At 39.3% G+C, this 20,863-nt stretch overlaps 1 protein-coding gene and 1 pseudogene across 2 annotated transcripts in view; one reads left to right on the top strand and one right to left on the bottom strand.

Annotated features, from left to right (window-relative positions):
* Positions 1-20,863, bottom strand: part of ARFGEF2 (ARF guanine nucleotide exchange factor 2) — an 82,137-nt gene that overhangs the window by 7,056 nt on the left and 54,218 nt on the right. For both annotated transcript variants that reach the window (XM_039864545.1, XM_039864546.1), the window contains exons 26-35: positions 18,744-18,895; positions 15,008-15,180; positions 13,972-14,132; positions 12,464-12,594; positions 12,181-12,310; positions 8,971-9,106; positions 8,082-8,220; positions 7,924-7,978; positions 6,783-6,897; positions 3,846-3,976 (exon numbers count right to left, since the gene is read on the bottom strand). In XM_039864545.1, coding sequence (XP_039720479.1) covers positions 3,846-3,976; positions 6,783-6,897; positions 7,924-7,978; positions 8,082-8,220; positions 8,971-9,106; positions 12,181-12,310; positions 12,464-12,594; positions 13,972-14,132; positions 15,008-15,180; positions 18,744-18,895 — 1,323 coding nt within the window. The remainder of the gene's footprint in view (positions 1-3,845; positions 3,977-6,782; positions 6,898-7,923; positions 7,979-8,081; positions 8,221-8,970; positions 9,107-12,180; positions 12,311-12,463; positions 12,595-13,971; positions 14,133-15,007; positions 15,181-18,743; positions 18,896-20,863) is intronic.
* On the top strand, positions 5,007-5,125 carry LOC120604086 (uncharacterized; annotated as a pseudogene).

The raw sequence follows: 20,863 nt of genomic DNA, 5'->3' as shown, positions 1-20,863 counted from the left end.
ATAAACGGAAGTATGTATTTCTCCAATTATTTCACTACAGGATTGCAATGTCCTCTTTTTATTTCATAAAGAAATTGAAAAATGAGAAAATTAAACTGCAGTATATGTGAGAGAAGAAGTAAGTTTCAAAACATACCTAATGAAAGACAGAAAATGTTAAGCAAAGCCCAAGCAGTGTCTTTAACTTCATCAGGTGATTAATGAACTTAATAAATTCAATAACTGTGTTTTTGAATGTGAAGAAAATAACTCATAAAAATATGTATGAAATGATAGAAATTTTTATTGAACACGATGCCTAAAATGGGAGACATTATTAGGGATTTTATATTTCTTAAGCCCGCTAGGAATGGATTCCATCCTCCTTGTAAGCCAGAGGTTACAAAAGGCCAAAAGGGGCAGTTTGCAATACTCTCCTAATTAATCTATAGATCCACCACAATCCCAAAGGCCTAATATCAAAATCCCAGCTGACTTGTTTGCAGAAACTGACAAGCTGATTCTAAAATTCATATGGAAATACAAGTGACACACAGTAGCCAAAATGATCTTGAAAAAAGAGTATCCTAGATCTTGCTTCTCAGCAATGTCATCAGTTTGGCTCAAATAAACTCTTATAAAAATTGGGGGGCGGGGGAGGGAAGCAGCACAAAGTTGGAAGACTCACATTTTCAAATTTCAAAACTTGACAAAGAGCCACAGTAATCAAGACAATGTAGAACTGGCATAAAGACAGATGTATAGATCAGTGGAACAGAACGGAGAGTCCAGAAACAAATCCTTATATTTATGGTCAAGTAATTTTCAACATGGGTACCACAACAATTTATTGGGGAAAAATAGTCCTTACAAGAAATTGTGCTGGGGCAACTGGATATCTATGTGCAAAAAAATGAAGGTAAACTCTGTCTCCCATCACAGAGAAAAATTAACTCAAAAATGGGTCAAAGACCTAAGCGGAAGAGCCAAAATTATAAAACTCTTAAGAAAAAACATAGGCCTAAATCTTTGTGACCTTGAATTAGGGAATGTTTTCTTAGACATAACACTAAAAGTACAAGTGACTAAAGAAAAACGGTAACTTGGACTAAATCAAAATCGAAAACTTATGTGCTTCAAAGGACACAATTAAGAAACTGAAAAGACATTGCACAGAACAGGAGAAAATAGTTGCAAACATATGTCTGATCAGGGCTTAATATCAAGAATATTGAAGGGGTTCCCCTGGTCCTGGCCGTGTCTGGCTGTCCCACTCCAAAAGGTGACTGTTGCTTGCAGTGATGTGGCACACAGGACAAGGAACATGCAAGACACTTGATCCCAGAGCTTTACAAACAGTTTTAATATTTGGGCTGGGTCACTGGGACTGGAGGAGGAGTTAGCTTGAAGCATGGCAATGAAATCTACCTTGCTCCTTCAGGAGGGCAAAAGGAACAACTCAGCCTGAAGACATGTCTGTTTGTAACATCAGTGGACAGGACATAGCAGACCTGTGCCATGAGTGAGAATGGACAGGACATAGCAGACCTGTGCCATGTGAGAATGGACAGGACATAGCAGACCTGTGCCATGTGAGAATGGACAGGACATAGCAGACCTGTGCCAAGTGAGAATGGGGAAAAAAAGCCAGAGCACTCCTCTTTATATGAGTTACACAATGAGGAGCGGGCAGAGTGATTCATACCCACTCCAAAGCTGTTGTCATGGCCACCCTCCTCTTTCCAGGACAGTAGTTTAAGATTACACATTAAGAGATGATAAAAGGACTAAGGAGTTGTATCTCAGGAGGGTATTACAGATATGATAATATGTTGCTGGTACCCATTACTGAGGAGAAAGACCTCAAGGAACAAATGGCTCGTGCAGTGAACCAATACCCAGACTCCTGTGAAGTACTGGTCAGACGTCAGAGCCTATGTCTGGGAGAAACGTGGGTGCAAGCTAAAACTCTATGTGAGTGTTGTGACTGTTTGACACTGCTGTATCAATGAAGAAAATGGGACTGGCTCTTTCAGAGCTTCCGGCTGGATAAAATGGAACTGTATAAGCCAAATGGAAGTTTATATAGAGAGACGAAGCTTACCTTAATTATTGAAACTTGACAATTTTTTAAAATAAATTGAAAATTTCCATGATGCTATTACTTGGTCACTAAATGATCACCCTGCATCTCTTCTGACACTGGATGATATTTGCTTAAACTCAGTGCAATGGAATACAGATTTTATCACGTATTGATAAAAATCATTAAAAAAAATATATATATATAGAAACTCTTACAATTCAATGATAAAAAGATAAATAACCCAATTTAAAAGTGGACAAAGGATTTGAATAGATCTTTCTCCAAAGATACAGAAATGGCCAAGAAACACAAAAGATGCTCAATATCATCAGTCATTAGGGAAATGAAAATCAAAACCACAATGAGACACCACTTCACACCAATGGGATGACCAAAAAATTTTCTAAAAAGATAATAAACACCACTGGTGAGGAAGTGGAGAAACTGAAACTTTCATACACTATTGATGGGGATGTAAAAGAGTTCTGCTGCTTTGAGAATGGTCTGTCAATTCCTCAAAACGGTAAAACATAGTACCGTATGACCCACTCCGCAATTTCACTCTTGGATATATCCTCAAGAGAATTAAAAACATATGTCCAAATGAAAACTTGTGTACAAATGTTCATAGCAGAATTATTCATAACAGCCAGACTATGGAAACAATCCAAATGTCCATCAACTGATGAATGGATAAACAGAATGTGGGTGGGATAAGCCATACAATGGAATATTGATCAGTTTTTTATAGAATAATGAAGCACAGATACATGCTACAATATGGATGAACCTAGAAAACTAAGTTAAAGGAGCCAGATGCCAAAGCTCACATATGATTCCATTAATATAAATTATCTACATTAGGCGAATCCATAGAGATCGAAAGTCAACTGGTTGTTGCCAAGGGCTGGAGTGAGACGGAATAGGAAGTGAGTGCTGCTGGCTAGGGCACCCCCTTTCGCAGTGAAAAAATTTTCTGGAATTAGACAGTGGTGATGTTTGCACAACTTTGTGAATACACTAAATATTGAACACTTAAAAAACAAAGAAACAAAAAAAGACAGCCTTTGGGCTGGATTCGGCCCACAGATGTATTTTGTTCATCAGTAATTATTGCATTTAATAAACAGGTTATTTCCTATATGAAAAAAATCTTGATTCTGGCTCCTCTTGAAAAAATGGGAAGACTGTCAAGACTAGACCCCCCGACAGCAACATGCCTTGGAGCTGGGAGCTCCTGCCACAGTCCCACCCAGCCTGCTGCACACTCACAGGACCTGCGAGTCCCCGAGGCACTTAAGTTTGCAATAAGGTACTGTCCATATTTTGGACACTCAATTCTCTGTCTCCAAGAATACCATGTACACGGAAGACTGCATATACAAAACAAAAAAGTCAACTTTCTTAGGGAAGACTGGTATCTTTAGCCACATATATTTCCCTCTCATTTATGGCTAAATTATATACCAATTATAAGGAACAGTCCTTGTGATTAATAGCACTCAGGGGGAGGCATCTGAGCAGTGGTATACTGGTAAGTTAACTCTCTGAGGAATAAAAAAAAAAAGAAGTCCTGATTTTTAGTGTTTGCTGGTTTCTGTGGTATAAATACTCTCATCATGGTCAACTTCATGCTATCAATATGATGCTGAACACGCAGCTGGGAAGAGATGAGCATGATGGGCTCTTGCAAGCCAGTACAAGCTGGCTCCAGCAAACCACTGCACGTGAGCGACCTTCCCGCAGACAAGGATGCCCTTCTCGAGCCTGCTCTTATTACCTGGGCAGCAACCATGTGCTCTGCATCTTCCTTTTTGCTGGTTGCAGGGTAGAACACGATGTTGTCAATGGTCTGTATCAATTCCAACTGGACCACACACTTGATGAGGAGGCTGGCAAACAGTTTCTGATCTACATTAGATGATAAAGATTAACCCTAATAATGATTCAGCCAGTAGTGGATAAATATTTGCTGGGCTCCTACCATGTGCCCAGCATAGTTCTTAATGCTGTGGCTGGCCAAAATGAATAAATTTGACAAAAATCCCTGTTCCCGTGGCAGAAAAAGACAATAAACAAGATATTTAAGTATAAGTTAGAATATGTCATATGAGGAGGACATATGGTAGGAGTGGAGATAAGGTAGGGGTGGTGGCAGGGTGGGGTGCAAGTTTAAACAAGCTGGTCTCTCTGAAAATGTGACATTTGAGCAAGGACCTGAAGAAGGGGAGGAAGCAAGCTATGCAAGTCCCATAAACCCCAGCAAATTTGTCTGCCAAACAATGGGCCACTCCTCTAGATCAATTCTAGACTGTGTCCTAGCCACAGGTGGCCACGGGTTCCTGCAGTGGCCAGATTCTCCAAAAAGATCTGAATCTCAGTCTTGAGTGGTGGAGCTCATTTAACTTTTGGATCACTTTCTGTCTGCCCTGGAGGTAATACTGCTTTCTCCATTTTCTACTTTTATAACCCTCAAGAGTCCTCTTCTACCTCTTTCAGTGATTAGCCACCTTTGACTAGTTACCAATTCTTCATGTGGAATTCTCCCTGTTCAAATTACTGGTGTGGTTTCTGCCAGTTGACCAGACTCTGACTAGTGTCACATGCATCTTTTCTTCTCAATCCCTGGACTCAGGGGCGGCCCATGTCAGGCACTTCAAAAGTGCTGGTTGATGTGACTATAGTAAAAGCAGAGATTTCTTATTCAACTTTTCGTTATAGAATCAGAATGTGGAAAACATTAAATGAAGCGTTTAGTGATGGCAAGCAAGGAGATTGGGTCATTTTCAAGTTTTTGAAAGCAGGTGTGAAATTATATGTGTATATAAAATCGCCATGCAGAATTAGCTTTAATTAAAAAAGAATACAGTGGAGTTGCAATGCTATAACTTATGTCACTTCAATTACACCATCTTGGACCAAAAATTAAAAGAAGGAAAGAGTCTAAGGCTATGCCACCCTGAACATGCCCGATCCCGTCTGATCTCAGAAGTTAAGCAGGGTTGGGCCTCCTTAGTACTTGAATGGGAGACCACCTAGGAACATCAGGTGCTGTAGGCGTAAAAAAGAAAAAAAAAAGAAAAGAAAAGAAAAAGAAGGAAAGAAAACAATGCAAGTGGTAAGAGATTCTGCCTGCTGCTCCACTCGCTGAGCTTAAGCCCAGAAGGGAGGCTGAGACGGTAGACGGGGAGAAACAACGCGCTGTTGCTGCTGGATGGCGGGACTCTCAAGTCCCAGGCCTCTCTCAGAAGACAGATGCTGTGCTACTGAGAATGGCTCTACAGGTGCCCCCTACATACGAGCCAACTTCTTTAACTGGAGCTGATGAGGAAACGGAGCTCATTATCTCACAGGACACTGGAAGGAAACTAGAGAAACTGGCTGTGATGCAGTCACTGAGAAACCGTGCATCGGCCTCCAACATGGTGCCTTTTGAATGGATTTCAAAGGTGATTATGGTTTACGCCTTTGAAAGATACTGGTGACCATGCATGGCTTTGTCTAATGAGCTGCTTGAGAGGTTAACATCAATGTGAACACCAACAGCCTGGCATGTTGGCAAGAGGGTGGGCCTGCTATGATGAAAAACAATGGGGCACAGGGACTTTAAAAAGACCAGACTCACCAGGACATTTCTGATTTCTCAGCCAACAGTGTGTCTGAATCCCAACTCTAGTACATATTGTGAGCCATGTCATCAGTCTAAGTCCCAGTTCACTCAAATCTAAAACAGCACCTTCGTGAGTCACACTCATGAAGCATATTATACGGTGCCTGACTCACAGTGACAGATAAATCTATTTTTTTAAATGACAGATAGTAAAACATACCATAAGCAACATTAGGACACAAATGGGTACAAGTAATTTGAAACTCATATCCAGAAAAGGGATCTCTAACACATAAAGTCTCCCCCAAAACCAAAAAAAAAAAAAAAAAAAAAAGAGCAACAATCAACATAAAATGAGCAAAGATTATGAAAACAAATGGCTCTTAAACACATGAAAAATGGCTGTTTCGCTCATAATTAGAAGGCTGCAAATTAAAACGACTCCAAATATACCAAATATTACCTAGGTGTTCCCAAAGATCATGTGAACAGGCACAACCTTAACGGGAAGCATTCTGGGAATTATCTGTCAAAATGGCTAATGCACCGATCTGTTAACCCAGCAATCAATCCTATTTCTGAAAATGTATTGTACAGATAAACGCACAAGTGACACATACATTAGGCGATTCGACATAGTATTGATTGTAACAAAAATAATTGGGAATGATATCAATGTTCATTAGTAGAAACCCAATTAAGCAAATAACAGTACATCTACATCCTTGAATAATATCCAATAGTAAAAAAGAAAGCCCTTTAGGTACTGATTTTGAATGATTGCTAAGTACACTAAGTGAAAAAAGAATAATGCATAGTATTCTACAATTCACATACAAAGGAGAGAATTCATAAATAAATATAGATATATTTGTGTGGATATATATATATGCATTTCTTGCAAATGAACAAATGTCTCTAGAAAGGTACATAAGAAACTGATGACTTGGCTGTCACAGGGAAGGGACTGGCAGACTGAGGCACAGGAGTGGAAGAAAGACTTATCACGTTTACCCTTTTGTATCTTCTGAATATCCGAATCACATAAATGTATTACCCATTTAAAATAAATAAAAATAAATGAAAACAATAAAAAAGTGGCCTTACTTGCATATGATCTACCTTTCCAGCTCTCATCGGTTGGGTTAGAAAGTTGGCTCTGGCCTCTCTCAGAGGCATTTTTATCTATGCTGCTTAAAGACTGGCGGTCTAGATCTACATCCTGAAAATAAACCAGAGAGAAATACAATGTTCACCACTCTTCATCCATGATTCAGTACCTGGGCAGAGAGCTTCCTGTTTTAACACTGGGCCCAACCTGAATTTAAGTGTCTTGCTCAGCTTGAAGTAAAATTATACTGCATGTTTAATGTGGCACTTCTGAGGCTGTACAGAAGAGATTATGAATGTCAATTATTTCTTTCCCTCCATTAAAACTTCATATTCTCTTATTCTAATTTAGAGGTCATTTCTTGATATATATGATTTAATAATGAGTGTGACCGATTTTCAATGAGATCAAGTTAAAAAATAAACTAGCGCAACAGATAGCTTTTTAAGTTGACAGCAGAAGACGGAGTTAAAAAGCAGAACATGTTTAAATAATGGGCTTCATTGTTAAGTTGTTATATCCCAAATGCCTTTGAAAACCTAATGGCCTTATAGTTATTTGAGAATAGAAGTGAGTATTACAAAACCCCTTGTAAACCAAAGGAATTTTAAGTGAGAGTTGAATGAAAACTTAGTGTGACTTCACACAAAAAATAAAAACTAATTTATTAGTGGAGAGGAGAACACTCTTTATATAAGATAATTATATTACAGTGTTATTTATACCAGTGAAATACTAAAACTGACCTGTCCAACAAGGGAGAATTCACTAATTAAAATAATGTGCAGCCACTAAAAAGGCTGTTCTCAGAGAATATTGAAGAATATGAATAAATGCTCACAATATTAATACATTATGTGCCAAGTGAGCCCAAGTTTCAAACGTGTGAGTTACACGTTCACAGCCATATAAAGAAAAAACTAGAAATGTTTTCTGGTTTTTATTGAGTGAGGTGACTTATTTTCTTAACACTTTTCTGCACTTTCAAAAAATATGTTAATGAACATTTATAGTTTTTAGATATTATAACTTTTTCTACTTACTTCCCATCAGGAAAGCACAAAATCTTTGGGCTGCTTAATTTTTTACTATAATATGAGATCAGAGAAAACAGAACCCAAAAAAAGAATGTCTTACTAAATGTTTTTCTGATGAATCTTCCTCCATTCCTACAGGCTTCCACGTCAGCAAACTTGAGGGAATGCAAGAGAAGAAAAATGACCAAAAAGGCAACCCAGAGTTTTAAGACATACACTGAACATAAAATAAATAACAATAATCACATTAACACTTACACATGTGGGATGGTTGTTTTGAAAATATCCAACATACAATTGCACGTTTCATCCCAGACATCAGGACTGAATTTCTCTCCATTTGATATTACTAAGTTTTCTAAGCAATTCGTACCTGATCGAGCCAACTGCTCATTATCTGCAAAATAAAACAGCATCTATCATTAAACTTCAACTGCTGTTTTGATTCCAACCACATCATTGATACCTCATATTGTGAGGTGGAGACTATGAACTGGTGGTTTTGTAGGCTTTCAATTAACGAAGCATTGCTACAGACAGTGTTAAAATTTTTAGCTTAAGTAGGCTATAAAGAGGTAAAATCGTTTATCATAGCTTTATTGCTAGGGAGGGAAGGTTAACATTTTGCTACCTAATTAATTGGGTTCTTGTATGAGAAATGGTAAAAGAAGATAAAAAATATTAGAACAGTGTTTCTAAAACTTTAGTCACTTAAACACTACTTTTTAAACTTTTGCTATATTGTTATCGACTGTTTTATCATTTTTTTAAAAACTGTGTCACCTTTTGAAAAACTTAACTAAATTAAGCCTGGTCTTAAGACATAACTATCTATGGGACCCAAGTCTAATGTGTTATGTGAGTATTTTTCCTAACATACTAAAATAAACACATAAGTACTCAAACAAAAATGTTCATTGATGAAGCTATTGATCTTGACATTTAGTACATTTAGAAACATTTTATTATAGAAAATTTGAAACATATAAAAGTAGAAAGCATATATAATATACAAAGGTACACTATCTTTTAAAATATAACTACATCCTACTTTAAAGAATGCTTTATAAACTGACTTGGTTGGGAGACCGTTTTTATAGTTTTAAGGACTACATCAAGACAAATGATGCCTAGAGACACAAAGTACCTTGTTTGACACACCACTGCAACTGTGCAAATACATCAGAAAGAAGAACTTCATTCAAAGCTTCGTAAAACTGGGTAAATACATCACAAATAGCATAAAGTGCATGATTGCAAGTTGTTGTCATCCACTCAGATTTCTGGAAAACCAAGAAAAAATAAGCACGTTTAAAACCTACTCTCCCTGCAGTGAGATGGGCACTCACACACATCACTGACACACTGTTCTGGAAAGCCATTTGGCAGGATGTATCAACGGTCTTAAAAATGTTCGCATGTAATGATGCAGTTAACATTTTTAGGAATGAACCCTAAAGAAATAACCAAAGATTTGAGGGTGAAGGTTATGCTTATCACAGTGGTATTTATATACTATAAATGCAGATATAAACTGACATCTAGTCTAGCAACGTGGTGATTAAATTGAATACATCCATACAAAATAACATTAAACAGTCATTCAAAGTGTTACTTTAAAAAGTTTTAATGATTTGGAAAAAATGAATATGAGATTATGCTAAATATATTGTACATAAAAATTTTAATATTAAAAATGATGCTGAACACTTTTCCAAAGAAAATATAGAAATGGCCGACGGCTACATGACAAAGTACTCAAACTCAACATCATTAATCATTAGGAAAATGTAAATCAAAACCATAATGAGATAGCACCTTACGCCTGTTAGAATGGCTATCAACAAAAAAATGGTAAATGCTGGTGAGGATGTGGAGAAAAGGGAACACTTATGCACTGTTGGTGGGACAGTAAATTGGTATAACCACTATGGAAAACAGTTTAGAGGCTTCTCAAAAGATTAAAAATAGAACTACCACACGATCCAATGAATTCTACTTCTGGGTATACATCTGAATGAAACAGAAATACTATGCTGAAGAAATATCTGCACCCCCATGTCTGTAGCATCATTATTTACAATAGCTAAGACATGGAAAAAACCTAAGTGTTCATCAACAGATGACTGGATTGGATAAAGAAAATGTGGATATATACACAACGAAATACTATTCAATCATAAAAAAGAAGGGACTCCTGCTACATGTGACAACATGATTGGACCCTATGCTAAGTGAAATAAGTCAGATAGAGAAAGTCAAATACTGAATGATGTCACCTTTACATAGAATCTCTAAAAAAATCCAAAAAACCAAACTCACAATAAAAGAGATCAGGTTTATGGTTACCGGAGGTGGTAGGCGGGGAGGGGAGATATTGGATGAAAGGGGTCAAAGAGTGCGGACTTCCGGTTACAAGACGAACAAGTACAGGGGATGTGAGGTACAGCATGGTGACTACAGTTAGCACTGTTGTATGGTGTATCTGAAAGTTGCTGAGAGAGCGAGTCCTAAAAGCTCTAATCACAAGGAAAAAAATTTTTTTGTTTTCCTTTATATCTATATGAGAACTTTGAGGATGTGAACTAAACTGACTGTGGTGATAATGTCACAATATGTGTAAGTCAAGTCATTACGTTGTATACCTTACACAGCGCAGTATGTCAGTCATAGTCAATAAAGCTGAAAAACTGCCATAACATAACCAAAAAAAAAAAAAAAAAATACACTGAGAGATTTATGCAACCTAAAAAAAGGGAGAGGTAGCTAAGCAAGATTCCAAAACTAGAAACCATAAGGAAAAAAACTGATAGATTTGGTTACTTAAAAGTTAAAATATTCCAAAACAAAAAGGAAATGAGAATAATGAAGTGGGCAAAATCATCTGCAATTTATGTAAGTATATACTATATTATTTTTATATTAAAAAAACCCTCACAAATTAGTAAGAAAAAATGAATAACCCAACAGATGGGCTAAGAATATGAAAAGGCAATTCATAAAAGAAGTGTAAATGAACAGTGACGTGAAGAAAAATGTGCAACCTTAATAACGATTTAACTTTTTTAACCTGATACTTCGGCCTATCAAATTAATGATTAAATAAAATATGAAGAGCTGGAGTGGGTGTGGAGAAGCAGGAACTCTCACGAACTGCTGGCAGAACTGTGACGGGAACTGTAAGGTGTTATTTAGAGGTCGACTTAGAAGTACTATCAAAGACCTTAGTGATATGCAAGCCTCAAATCTAACAGTCACCACTTGTCCTAAATAACAAAAGAAATAACAGTAAAAGTATACCTGCAAAAACGTGCCATTTCAGGGCTGTCTAAAGAAAGAAGAATTGGAAACAATTTTGCATAGACTATGGAACAGCTAGGTATGTTTTGAAGCACTTAAAAGCGCCGTAGAAAACAAGTTACAGTTGTAGAAAAACACTCATGTACTACTCTAAGCTAAAAAGGCAGTTTATGGCATGAGTCGTGTGATTCCATTTTTATAAGAAGAAAAAAGGTGTATCTCACACACACAGAAGCATGTGAAGGGGTTAACAGTGGTTACCTATGGAAGACGTGGAACTGTGGGTGTTCAAATTTTTCGTTCTTCTGTTTTCTGATTTGTTTTATAATGAAACAAAACTGTAATTACTTTAAAATAAGATTAGAAAACTATCTATGCTATGATCTCAACCATATTTAATTCAGTAAAAGACAGGGAAATTTGCCAAAACATTAACTTTAGTTTCTGAATAGTATAATGAATTTTCTGTACATTCCTAATATTCCATATAAAGCATATGCTACTTTTATACCAGGGGAAAGAAGAGAATAGTGTTCCTAAAAGAAGGTAAAAAAGTTACTCTCCCACCTAAAAATCTTGAGCTAGGATATCTTCTCCCTACCCCTCTACCTGTAGAGGAAAAATAACAAAGACAGCTGAAGGCATCAAATATCCTTTAAAAAACAACTGTTGACATCGTCTCCAACCGCACCTTCATTAAAAACCCTTGTAAAGGGACCAGAGTCACCCTCCTTTCTACTGACTTTTCAGAAGTTGATGTGAACCAAACAGATAAGAAGAACTTGCTGAACTGGCAGGTTTGATGCCTGAGGGCCAAGTGGGCAGAGCTTAGTGATTTATTTCTTCTCACTGGTCCCCAGAGAAGAGTGTGTCTTAGTACTAGCTGAAACTGGTAGAGAGTGCCAGGAAGGATGTTTCCATTTTTAAAACACTCCGTAAGTGGTTCTGTCCTTCAGATTTCCTGCACATGACAATGCAACCCCAAGAGGCAGACAGAGGCCAGAGAGGCCTGTCTCCCATCTCGTCCAGGGCAGTCAGTGCTCCGGTCATCACCTACCTCCGACTGTTGCTCAGGGAGTTTCATATTGTCAAAAATCCTGAACACGATTCTGAACAGGTCCTGCCACCAGTGCTTTTCAAAGGTGTGGCCATAGCTCTTCATAATCTCGAACATGACTGTGAGTCCTCTGGAGGAAACAAAGCCAGGTGCAGAAGAGGGAACGGGGTGAGGGAAGAGAACAACAGAGGAGAGAGTGGGAGAGCATGGGCTCAGGTGAGCAGGTAGGTGACTGAGACACGTTCAGTGACGAAGGGGCACTGCCCTGGGACACGGTGGTTACCTTGTCCGCACATCTAGCTTGCATCTATTAATGATGCAGGAGAGCTCAAACAGGATGGGGAACCAGCCTCGGACCCAGACTCTGTCACCAGGAGCCACGTTCATGTCGTCGCTTGTGTATTCTTGTAGTACCTATAATGAAAGTCCCCTCTCAGATGCAGACTATGCAAGTGAAAGGGAGGAACTGAAAGGGAACCAAAGCGAAGGGCCCCCTGCACATTTCCTCTCCCAGAAACATGAGCAAGGATCTGCAATGGCGGATCCCAGAGACAGAGACAAGCCTATCGCAAAGGCACAGCAGCAGTTTCCCTGTTGGGACCTATGGACCTCTGTGGGGTTTAGAATAAGTTGATGGGCCACATCACAAAAGCCCTGGGGGCAGGAAGTGTTACATTAAGAAGTGCACTAAAGGTCAAATGTGTTAACAAAATATCCAGGATGATTCAGTATCTTAGGCCTTCCTGAAATGTTACTATAATACATACTACTAAAAATAGCAGCATAAGCTACTACTTACTGAGTCCTTGCAATGGACTAGGAACTGTGATGGTGCTCTATGTGGGTTAATAATTCTCATAACAATCTTGTGAGGCAGGTAGAAATAATGGTCCCATTTTACAGGTAAGTCAACTGAGGCAACACGAGGTTAGGCAAGCTGCTCAAGGTCATGCAGCGAGGAGCTGGCAGTCTTTCCATTCTGGATGTGAAGCCCCATCCCCGGGACACTGAGCCCTCTGCTCTGTAACCGCTCTTGAAGTGGTGTTGTCTGTTATAATGTCACTTCTTTATCAGCTCTGGTTATCTAAAATTAGGCAATTTCTCTGTGCTTCAGTTAACTGCACAATGGAGATAAAATTACCCACCTGATAGGACTGATGTGGGGATTAAATAAACCACACAGACATGTGACAAGTGCACGGTCAACAGTGGCTCTCATTATCACCACATCTTAACGCGCCGTTGCAGGGACCAGACGCGTCATCTTAGGGGTTTACAATTTTGTAAAGAATGCTTAAAAAGACATCTGTATAGATTCTTATGGTTTCGTTGTGTTTGTTTCTACCCAATTTTACTGTTTTGAGACTGTCATTTAGAGCAGGCCTCTTTAAAAAGGTGAGACATAACAGAAAAACTCCTAACATTTTTGAGAGAAAATAAGATGACTTTCAAATGTGATTTCTCAGCCATGTCACAATGGCATACTGTCATTTCCTAAAAGGACGGTTTGTTTTTTCTCAAACAGAAAGGTGCTTCTTCAGCTTTGCCAAAATTCAAAGGTAACATATTATCTTCTAGAAAACGATTGTAGGACACCATATAAAAGATCAGTATGATAAAATAAATAATTTCATACACACGAAACACAGAAAAGATATAACCCCTGCGACGGCAGCATTTTGAAATGACACCTGCTTTAGGGCAAACACATTTCTTTGCCAGGAGCAAGGGTTTTGGCCCCATGACTCCTTTCCCCTCACGGCCCATGTGAGCGAGGAAAGGAAAACGGACCCGAGGCCTCTCCGAGACGTATTTCCCGCAGAAGCGGATGAGCCGGATCGCCTCCATGCTAGTGTCAGGGAAGGCGGCGTTGCAGGCAAACTCCGATAAGCACTTCACAGCATCTTGAAAGGAATCGATGGCTGCGGGGAAATGGTGCTGGAAAATAGTTGCTGGGGAGACAAAGGCACATTTATTTTTATAAGAACAGGATTTAGAATGGAGATTGCACACACACACATGCGCGCGCACACACACACACTCCAGAGATGATTACTTTTGTGAAAATCTAAGAAAAGCATATCAGTATCTATAAAAGACAGCATTTCTTATTAAATTATTCAGGAATAAGTGCACTGAGTACAGTTTGGGCTGAACTGGTTCCTGAGCCTAAGCAATGATATAAAGGCCCAAATATTTCATTCAATAAACATTTGAATGCCAACTATGTGCAAAGCATGGCTTTGGGCCCTGGAGACAGAGAAGTGACCAGTCACCATTGGATGCTCATGCTCCAATGCGCAAGACAGACAATAATCACCTAAATCAATACGTAATCTCAGGGCGGGTGAGTGCTGGGTGAGACCCAGAAGAGAGGCTGTTTAGGTGGATGGTCAGGGAAGGTCTTGGGAAAGCCTCGGGAAGATCCTGAGGAGTGTCCCTCTACTGAAACAAGACAATAGAGCATTGCATTGTTCACCCTCAGCTGGGAATGTGCGCCTTGGGTGACTTAAGATCACTGCTCTGTGCGTGTGCATGTCCACAAATGACCACAAAAGTACCAGGGTTACTGATTTTGGATTTACACACAAATTTTAACAAGTACGTGAATTCACAAAAATGGAATCGACAAATAATGGGTGTTGACTGCTATTTCCTTCATAGGGCTGTTGTGCACATGTCAAGAACTAAGAATACCACCCAGCATATTATTATATCACAGTATAGGTAAAACGAGAAAGCCCCATTTGGGAGCAAAAGACAGAAAAGAAGCGGTCACTCTTTTAGACTTCCAGGTGGGACATTAAAAGGGAACAGAGCCACTTACTGACGATGTGGCCCGTGGTCTGGAAGGCCAGCTCCACGATGTTCCCATCATGATCTGAGGCTGCCTGGTGGAACACGGCAAAGATGTTCTTCCAGCCTGAGCGAATATTGGCTGCCTGGGAGTTCACCATCTGGGCAACACAGCGGATCACCATGTCCCGGATGGTCGGAGACCTGAGGAAGGAATGGGGTGGCCATGTCATCTGTACTTTGGACTGTGGGAAGGCATAAACACTGCTCATCACACAGAAGCAGCACTTAAAAAATATGTTTTTTTAAAGCACACAGTGATCCATATTCACTTTTAAAAAATCAGACACAACAGAAAGAAAAAAAAGACAATCACTGTGGCAGACAGTTAGTTGCCTACTCAGTAGACATCCTGCCACCTCCTTGACAGTGGAATTCTAATTTCAACCAGGTAGCAACATGTCCAACCAAAGGAAACCTATCATGAACTGTGTAAGACACCATGGCAATCTTGTCTCATGTGCCAGGTCCTCAATTTCCCAGCCTCCTTTGCCCTAGAGGAGCTACATGACCTGCTCTGACTAATTAGATGTAAGAAAACATCCATGGATGGGAAGAGAGGTTCTGGGAAGGTTTCGCTTTTGTCTTAAAAGGAATACACAAGGCAGGCTCTGCCCACTTTCCTCTTATTCTCATTCTGAACATGGCATACTGGCTGGAGCTAGAGCCTCTGTCCAACAATCACAAACAATAGGCTCAAGGATGAAAAGCAGCCCTGTGGATGGCCAAAGGGATGAAAAGAACCTGGGTCCCTCATGACAATTAGGGCTACAGAACCAAAGTTGGGACTGCCTGCCTCTGACTTGTTAAGTAAACAATACAAAGCCTTGTGGCTTAAACCACTGCTGGTTTTTCTGGCCCAAAACATTAAGACTAATACACTCAAAATTCTACCCAGAGATAACCATTCTTCAATTCTTAGTACATCTTCTCTTACGTTTTTGGGCAAGAATATACATGTAAACACATAAACATAGATGGGAGTATACATATATAATTTAAGATGCAATACTTTAAATTTAATTATTACAAAACAAAACCTGGAGACAGGAAAAACGGTCCATTTTCTTAAGCAGTTGCAAGTTTCAACACTGTGTTACCTGGACATTTGTAACAAATTTGCACTATGTCTTGCAACCTATTAAGACATACACAATAATGGGAGTGAACTCTATTATCTTACAAATTCCAAGAAGCAAGGTTACACAAACCTACTGCTTCTATAGCATTAGCTTTGAAAGTCATTAGAGTGGCTTTGGGATTACAGACTTGACTTGCAAATTTCAACTGGTTTAAGATAACATTCATGTTTGTCTGCTGGATCCATACTAACTATTAATAGGAAAGGTCATTTAGAGAAGGCAAGGAGAAAGTTAAAACCAAGTTAAAAATTAGCTAAAGACCACAAAGTAAATATGCCACCTACAGATAATGGAGTACTGGTTACATTCCTAGGTGACTTTAATACCTAATAAAACTGAATTCATCATTTTCTCCCCATGAGGAAAAAGCAACTTATTGGCAAGAACTAAATATATTCATTAAAATGGTTTTCGTCTGATTGTTAAAAGTAATATAAGACGACAGTAAAAGTTTTGGAAAATGTAGAAAAAACATAATAAAAATATTTCTTTATACAATGGCATAGTATTTCACATGGAAACATATCTTTATTACTACACTGTCTGTACAATTCCATAACCTGCCCTTTTCACTAATTTATTAAACATTCCCCATGTTATAAACTTTGTGAACATTTTTAACCACTGCACAATATTCTATGCTGTAGCTATACCAACATTTACTTTAGCATTCGTGTGTATTTAGGTGGTTTCTGGTTGGTTTTTTTTAACAGTTTTGCATAAATCACAACATTTTGTTGTATTTCAAATTAACTTCTTAGGAGACAGTAATAGACGTACAGAATTCCTGGGTCAAAGAGCACAAAAATATTAAGGCTCTTGACTCATATTGCCAAAATGGTTTTGAGAATGTTACAGGTAGATACAGTTCCACCAACAGTTTCTGAGAGTGGCTGGCAATGTGTGATTCCAAACTTATTCTGCCCCTTTTCAAATGCTGGGTGAGCAGTAGCAGGGCAGGCGGCAAAGGCCCAGAGTTAGCAGATGAGGGATCCTGGTGCCATCAGTGCCACCAGCCAGACCGGCAGGCTCTTGAGCATGCTGCTTTGTCCCATGAGGCCTCGGACTCCTCAAGTACTCTCAATAGTGTTCCCAAAGGTAGGCGAGAGAGTATTTTTGTACATATGCTAAAATCAGGAGTGACACCAGACTCTAAAATAGGCTTAATTTTGGTCTCTTAAAATAAGCAATAAAGTGAAGGATATAGAGAAACACGTCAAGGAGCCTTTCTTGCTGCCCGTTTTTTTTTTTTTTTTTTTTAAATACAATGGCCCACATTGGCTTAAAGCCTTTGAGCTTATGAGCTTTCATTATTTTTTAAAACAATGACCCAGATTTGCAGTATATGGTTTAGGGATGGAACAGCTAATTTATCAGCACATGCTATAGGTTTTCTTTTCAAAATGTATGCAGAACCCAATTCCACAGTGCCTCACCACCATCTCTGCTCTCTCCTTGGTACAAACACGGACAACTACAAAGGCCGCCTAACTCATCCCACTGCTTCTTATTTTATATGGATAAATGCAGGATGATCTTTTAAAATATGTCTAACCATTTCACTTCTGTGTTCAAAAGCCTCTAATGGCTTCTCTCACAGAGAGCAAGCAGAAGTGCCTACGAAGGCCAACAGTTCCCACATGACCTAGGCGTCCTGCTACCACCATTGAGACTTCATCTCCTAGGACATTCTGGCCTTGTTTACTCTGCCCCAGCTACACTGGCCTCCTTGCTGCTCCGTAACTACGCCAAGCACAGCCTCCAAAAGGCTCCTGCTCTTCTCCTGTCCCCCCTGCTGGTAACACTCTTCCCAAGCACATACAGCCACTCACGGCTTGTTTCTCATTTTGCTTAAGGGTCGCTTTATAAACACATCTCAGCTGACTGCCCCAGATAAAGGAGCCTCCACCTCTATCCCCTTACCTTGACTGACTGAGCATTTGTTTGTTTATCTATCCCAATGGAATATAAACAGGGCTTTACTTTTTAATTTTATGACGGAAAATTTCAAGCACGTGTAACAGTAGAGCAGACAGGGCAATGAACACCCAGATACCCATCACCCTGCTGCAGCCACAATCAAACCAAGGCCAGACAAAAACTGGGATTTTTGATTGTTCTTTATTGATGTATGCTTGGGCACCTAGAACCTGGCAGATGGCAAGCCTCAATAAATACAGACCAAGCGAATGAATGAAGAGGGTGACCGCTTCAGAGGGACAGTGGTCCTGACCTCTTTTACCACCTCCCTGGGGCAGAAATGTTGGGTCATGTAATCCCTGACTTTGTTGGAGGCTGCAGTGGCGCTTTCTCTGCATCGGCCTCAGCAAGGACATGTGACACATTTCTACTAGTTGCAGTGGTGTAATCTGTCCTATGAAAAAGGTTACACGCAGATCTTAGTACGACTTACTTAGACACAATACATGTGAATCACAGCCTGTTTGTTTTATTTGCTTCCACCAACAAGAGAGGAGAAAATTAATTGTGAAACTAGGGGTAGCAGGTCTTTTTAGGCTTCCAATGAGGAATCGGACCAAGGGTCTTTCAGAATGATGCACGTACCTGTTTTTCTTCATGATATGCTCAAAGGGCCTCAGAAAATCTTTCTGGAAACGGAAGTTGGCTAATTCTCCCTTCTCAAGAAACTTCATGGAGAGCTGTCTTAAGGAGTCAACGGCAAAGATAGCCACATCTTCATTAGGGTTACAGCCAACCTGAGCAGAAACAGGAAGTGAGGTGAAATAGGCTCCGTGCAATGATTGCGGATGTGGCGTTCTGAACCTCAAAAATAGACAGACTGCCTTTGAAACACGCTCTGGGAAAACATGCCTAAGGGCAGAAAAACATGGAATTTTGTGGCTATGACCTGTGTGACTTTGTTCTAAGTTTAATGATTAAAGATTGGTATTGCACGCTTAATTAAAAATGCTTTCAAAATGTGTTATTTAAAATTGTGGCAAAATACACATAAAATGTAACCGTCATAAGCATTTTTAAGTGCACAGTTCAGTAGTGTTAGGCAGTTACACCGCTATGCAACCAACCTGCAGAACTTTCTTCTTGCAAAACGGAAACTCTGTACCCATTAACCAACAACTCTCCATGCGCTACTTAATTTTATCCAAATATACACAAGAGATCCGAAGAGTTTAAAGTCTCAGTAAAGCCTTTTATACTTGCCTACATCTGTTACCTAAAGCAAATAATTATAAATTAATATCATCAGTCTCAAAAAATTTAGCGGAAGTATCGAGGCTTTTCAATTTCCTTAAAACTGTACTTGTCCCTGGTTTACCTACTTGTAGGGACTGGAGTTACGGGCGTACATTTGGTGTTTCTCAGACTTCTCCCTCAGGAAGAACCCTCCAAAGCAGAGCAAGGGAACGTTTCCCACCAGAACCCCTGCCAAGGGAGCTGGGCCATCATACAGGAGGCCTGCTCCAAGGGAGAAACTCCACTGACATGGGGTCTGATCCCAAAATGTTTTATTTTTAACAAAAGCCATGCTGCAATACAACTTGTAATAAAAAAAGGGGAACAACAATTGGAAAATGGCTACATAATGGTATGCTTATATACATGGAATAACATTTGGCAGTTAAAAAGAAAAAATAAATCCAGCCTTAAAACAAAAAAGGAAATTCTGTCACATGACAGAATTAATATTGTAGGTAAGACAATATTACCTACATTTCTGTGAGCATCTACACATGTATGTATATAGAAAAATGTCTGGAAAGACATACGCCAAACTGATAAGAACAATTAGCTTTGGGGAGGGTCCTGTTGGGGGTGGTGATGGTCAATGATGTTTTTAGCTGTTTTTAGGGTATTCACGTAATGTCTATGTACTTAGAAACTAATAAAAAAAAAAAAATCCCCCTCCTAAAAATCCAGGATTCAGGAATTGCTTTGGGAGTACACACCATGTTCATTGTGCAGCTTTATACAACCCAAGATATGTGTCCTAGTTTTGAAGAGAAACATGTGACTGTTGCAATGACTCTGCTAGAATCCCGAGAACTAAGAGCAGCTGTACTCAGCCATCCATCCAGTTCCTGAAACCCACGAGATTGTGATGCGCTCCAGTTCCCACTGGGAAGCAGGACATCTGAGGTGGTGGAAAGAACGAAGGGCCCAGAGCGAACAACTGAGTTTCCCACGACTTTGTGCTTAATGGCACTGATTAGATGGAACGGACGTTTGTAATGAAGTTGACAACCATGAAATGTCTAATTATTATCTGCCAGCCTATGTCCCCAACTTGCCATGAGTGACCCACAAATAACTGAGAATTGGCATGTAAAGAGTCTTGACAACAGAATCACAGGTGGGAAAAGTAAATTATACAAAACTGATGTTCCCTCCTCCAAAAAGAAGTCCCACTGAACATGAAATCTAGACTTTGAAAAGTTGAGAAATGTTTACCAAAACACTTTTGGATAATCATTTCTGAGAGAAAAAAGAATTCCACAGCTGTTAGACTAAAGATCTGTGGAAGAAATGAGCAATGTTTGTTTGAGCTAAGCTGTCACCGGCTTGGATGAGAATATGATGTACAGTCATGGTAACAGTTCACATTATCTTTCTCAAGCAAGTTCACATCAATCGTGGCAACTGGTCCACTAAGAATCCATTTACCCAGAACAGTGGGAAAGATGGTTGCTGAGTGTGTTGATTAC

The sequence above is a fragment of the Pteropus medius genome, unplaced genomic scaffold (assembly GCF_902729225.1).
Source record: "Pteropus medius unplaced genomic scaffold, Ma_sr-lr_union100, whole genome shotgun sequence".
Taxonomy (NCBI): domain Eukaryota; kingdom Metazoa; phylum Chordata; class Mammalia; order Chiroptera; family Pteropodidae; genus Pteropus; species Pteropus medius.
Note: the sequence above shows the minus strand (reverse complement) of the source record. Positions and strands in the feature narration are given on the sequence as shown.